A 3444-nucleotide genomic window follows, 5' to 3' on the forward strand; every position below is an offset into this window, starting at 1 on the left:
GAATCACCTGGGAATCTTTTTTAAATCCTGATTTCTGGGCCTCATCCTCCGGAAATTCTGTTTCTTTGTTATGGGGTGGGGCCACAACATTAGTAACAAAGAAACAGAATTTCCGGAGGATGAGGCCCAGAAATCAGGATTTTAAAAAGATTCCCAGGTGATTCTAATGTGCAGCCAAGGTTGAGAACCACTGGTCTAGAGGCATTTGTATGAAAGATTTCAAGGAATTGTCTCATTGAAAAAGTTTATTACAACAACTCTAAGGATATAATTATTTGAGTTTTCTCTATCCACTTATCTAATATTCCTCCTCTGAGACATCCTTTGAAGAGAAAAAAAAAGTTATAACATATGGTATTATCTAAAACATGATGAAAAATGGAGATTTGGCTTACCTATGGTGTGTTTTGCCGAGGGAGTTGGTACACAGCTGAAGAAACATCGAGCCAAACATCAGTCAACATCATCCTAATTCACCACGGCACTGATTTCTGGGACAGCTGTCAACCACACTTCAACAAGGGATCCATTTGAAAGCAGCATAGATTTAGATTGTTTTCTTTGCTTATTTCCCGGTGTTGCACAGCTCAAAGCACCTTCACAATATATTTAAAGTTGGTTCTGAGTGCACAGATCCTTCAGCTAGCTGCAAAGCAACCGCTTAGTTTACGAGCTGTCACCCAGGTAACCATCCACTGTGCATTTAGCTTGGAGAATTGAAAGCAGGACAATCTCACCCAGGACGGAAAAGAAGTATTGCACACTCCCCAAAGTTTCTGTTTAAGTGCTTCAAAGAGTTGGATCCCTCTGCACTTCCATGATTGGCACCAACCTACAGAGATTTTTACCCAGGAAAGCCATTGTAATTGCTGTAACGTGCCAGAGGGGCTCCTTTCCAAATCTAAATCATAAAGCCTGAGAACCCAATAGATGACCCCCAAACTGATTGTATTCTTGGAGTCATGCTTGAGAAAGTACAGAGAATGGAAATTCTTACATTAGAACATAATTCTTGTCTACTCCTGTTATTTCAAAGAACAAGCTTCTGTAAATGGGCTGCATTTTTTGTGAGTCGTAATAGTGATAAACCCAGCTGTATATGCCTTTAAATTCTGTAAAAACATACTCAGGCGGAAGTATACTCAGGGCACTTTAAACATAAGGCCACCTGGCGTTTGTGTGTGGCTAACTTTTTTCCTGCCACTTACTGGAGGACGCTGGGGGTTCTCCTCTAAAGATACACTTAACGTTATAGATACTCAACTGAATAGAGTGCTAACATTTTATCATAACAACAGCTAATATTTACTTATTTATTTAATATATTTTTATTGATTTCAGAGAGGAAGGGAGAGAGAGCTAGAAACATCGATGATGAGAGAGAATCATCCACCGGCTGCCTCCCACACGTCCCCCACCAGGGATCGAGCCTGCAACCCAGGCACATGCCCCAACCAGGAATCAAACCACGACCTCCTGGTTCACAGTTCGACACCCAACCACCAAGCCACGCTGGCTGGCGACAGCTATTATTCATTAAATGCTTACAAGGTTAGTCCTTCACATGAATGATGTCATGTAACCCTCAAAACAACTCTATAGAGTAAACACTATAAGCACCGTCATTCCCACGTTACAGATGAGGACATTGAGGCTTAGACATTTTAAGCTAGTAATTGGTGGAGCTAAGGGATTGAACCTGAAGAGCCTGACCACAATGTTGAACTATTCGCTGCTTTTACTGTGCTAACACACGACGCACATACTTCTCTAGTGAGTGAAGACTTCAGGGTAAAAACCACTCAGAGATTGCTAGGTTTATGTAACTATCTCGTCACTCAATTCAGTGTGAAGCAGTCTGACATTAATCCAAGCACTGCCATTCTCTGTTTTACTTCCTGTACCCTACCTTGTTTCTCCTCCCAGCAGGAATAGTACTCTCTTAACATTTGTGCCAAGAGAAAGCTATACGTACTGTGGTTTCTGATGTTGAGGATCCCTTCAGGGTCACCCTTGGGTTCTGGCTGGCCTGCAATCCATTAATATTTCAATTGGTTTCCTAAAGGGTAATCCTCCTCTATCTCTCATTTTGAGAACTGATCATTCATTCAAATCATGTTTTTTTCAAGAAAACTCTGGTTTTCAGAAACCGTGGTGAGTCGAGCATGCAAAAACAAACAACATTAGGTGATAAGGCCACCATGGAGCTGTATAAAAGGCCCCAGGGAAGCATGGAAGAGGAGTGTCTAACTTTCTGGGTTGGAAGGAGTGGTGTATATTAGTTTTCTAAGGCTCCCATTACAAAATACCACAGACTGAGTGGCTTAAACCACAGACAAGAACTTATTTTGTCACAGTTCTGAGGCAGGAAGTCCAAGATAAAGTCCACATGTGGTATTTCCTGAGGCCTCTCTCCTGGGCTGGCAGACAGCTGTTTCTCACTGAGTCCTCCCATGGTCTCCTCTCTGTGTATTTGCAGACCCGGTGTCAATCCACATGTCCCAATCTCCTTTTCTAATAAGGATTCCAGTCATATTGGATTAGGGCCACTCTGAAGGCCCCGTTTTAACTTAATCTCCTCTTTAAAGGTGGTACCTCCCAATCAGTCACGGTCTGCGGGACTAGGGGTTAGGGCTTCCACATATGAATCTTGGAGGAACACAGTTCAGCCCATAACAGAAGGACATAGGAAGTCTTCAGAAAAGACAATTATCTGAGCTGAAACTTGAAGGACAAACAACCGGTAAACCACAGACAGAAGGACATTGCAGGAAGACTAAACAACAGCATCTCCAGAGAAAAGAGAAAAGCACAAAATATTGAAAACATTCAGGAAGACACATGATTAAATCTCTATTTTAGAAAGAACCTCCTGACAGCAGGATTGAAAATTAATTGAGATGGATCCAGAGACACAGAAGCATGGAACAGACTGTCGAATCTCAGAGGGCAAGAGGGAGTGGGTGAGTGGAGAGATTAACCAAAGAACTTGTATGCATATATGCATAATCCCTGGACACAGACAATAATGTGGTGAAGGCCTGAGGTGGGGGGTGGGTGCGGGCTAGAAGGAGTAATGGGGGAAGGAGGGGGACATTTGTAATACTTTCAACAATAAAGATTAAAAGATAAAAGAAAATTAATGGAACCCAGCCAGTGGCTCAGTTAATTGAGCATTGACCCAGGCACCAGGAGGTTGCTGGTTTGATTCCCAGTCAGGGCATGTGCCTGAGTTGCGGGCTCAAACTCCTCAATGTTTCTATCTTTCTCTCCCTCTCCCTTCCTCTCTCTGAAATTAATAAAAACATATTTTAAAAAAGAAAATTAATTGAAGAAGAGAGACAGACAGAAAAGGTAGAAGATTATTATAATGGGTCAGTAAAAAAATAGAGGTGACAACTTAAATCAATGACAGCAAAGATAAATGGAAAGAGTTGAGTCAAG

At 42.0% G+C, this 3444-nt stretch overlaps 1 protein-coding gene across 1 annotated transcript in view; it reads right to left on the bottom strand.

The window, feature by feature from the left end:
- The window catches only part of MAP3K19 (mitogen-activated protein kinase kinase kinase 19), a 59892-nt gene extending 59404 nt beyond the window's left edge, over positions 1-488 (bottom strand). Inside the window, exon 1 of the mRNA XM_005868866.2 lies at positions 396-488. Within this exon, the coding sequence (XP_005868928.2) occupies positions 396-454 (59 nt within the window). The 5' untranslated portion in view covers positions 455-488. The remainder of the gene's footprint in view (positions 1-395) is intronic.
- Positions 489-3444: the final 2956 nt, after the last annotated feature.

This window comes from Myotis brandtii, unplaced genomic scaffold, assembly GCF_000412655.1.
Source record: "Myotis brandtii unplaced genomic scaffold, ASM41265v1 scaffold278, whole genome shotgun sequence".
NCBI classification, from domain to species: domain Eukaryota; kingdom Metazoa; phylum Chordata; class Mammalia; order Chiroptera; family Vespertilionidae; genus Myotis; species Myotis brandtii.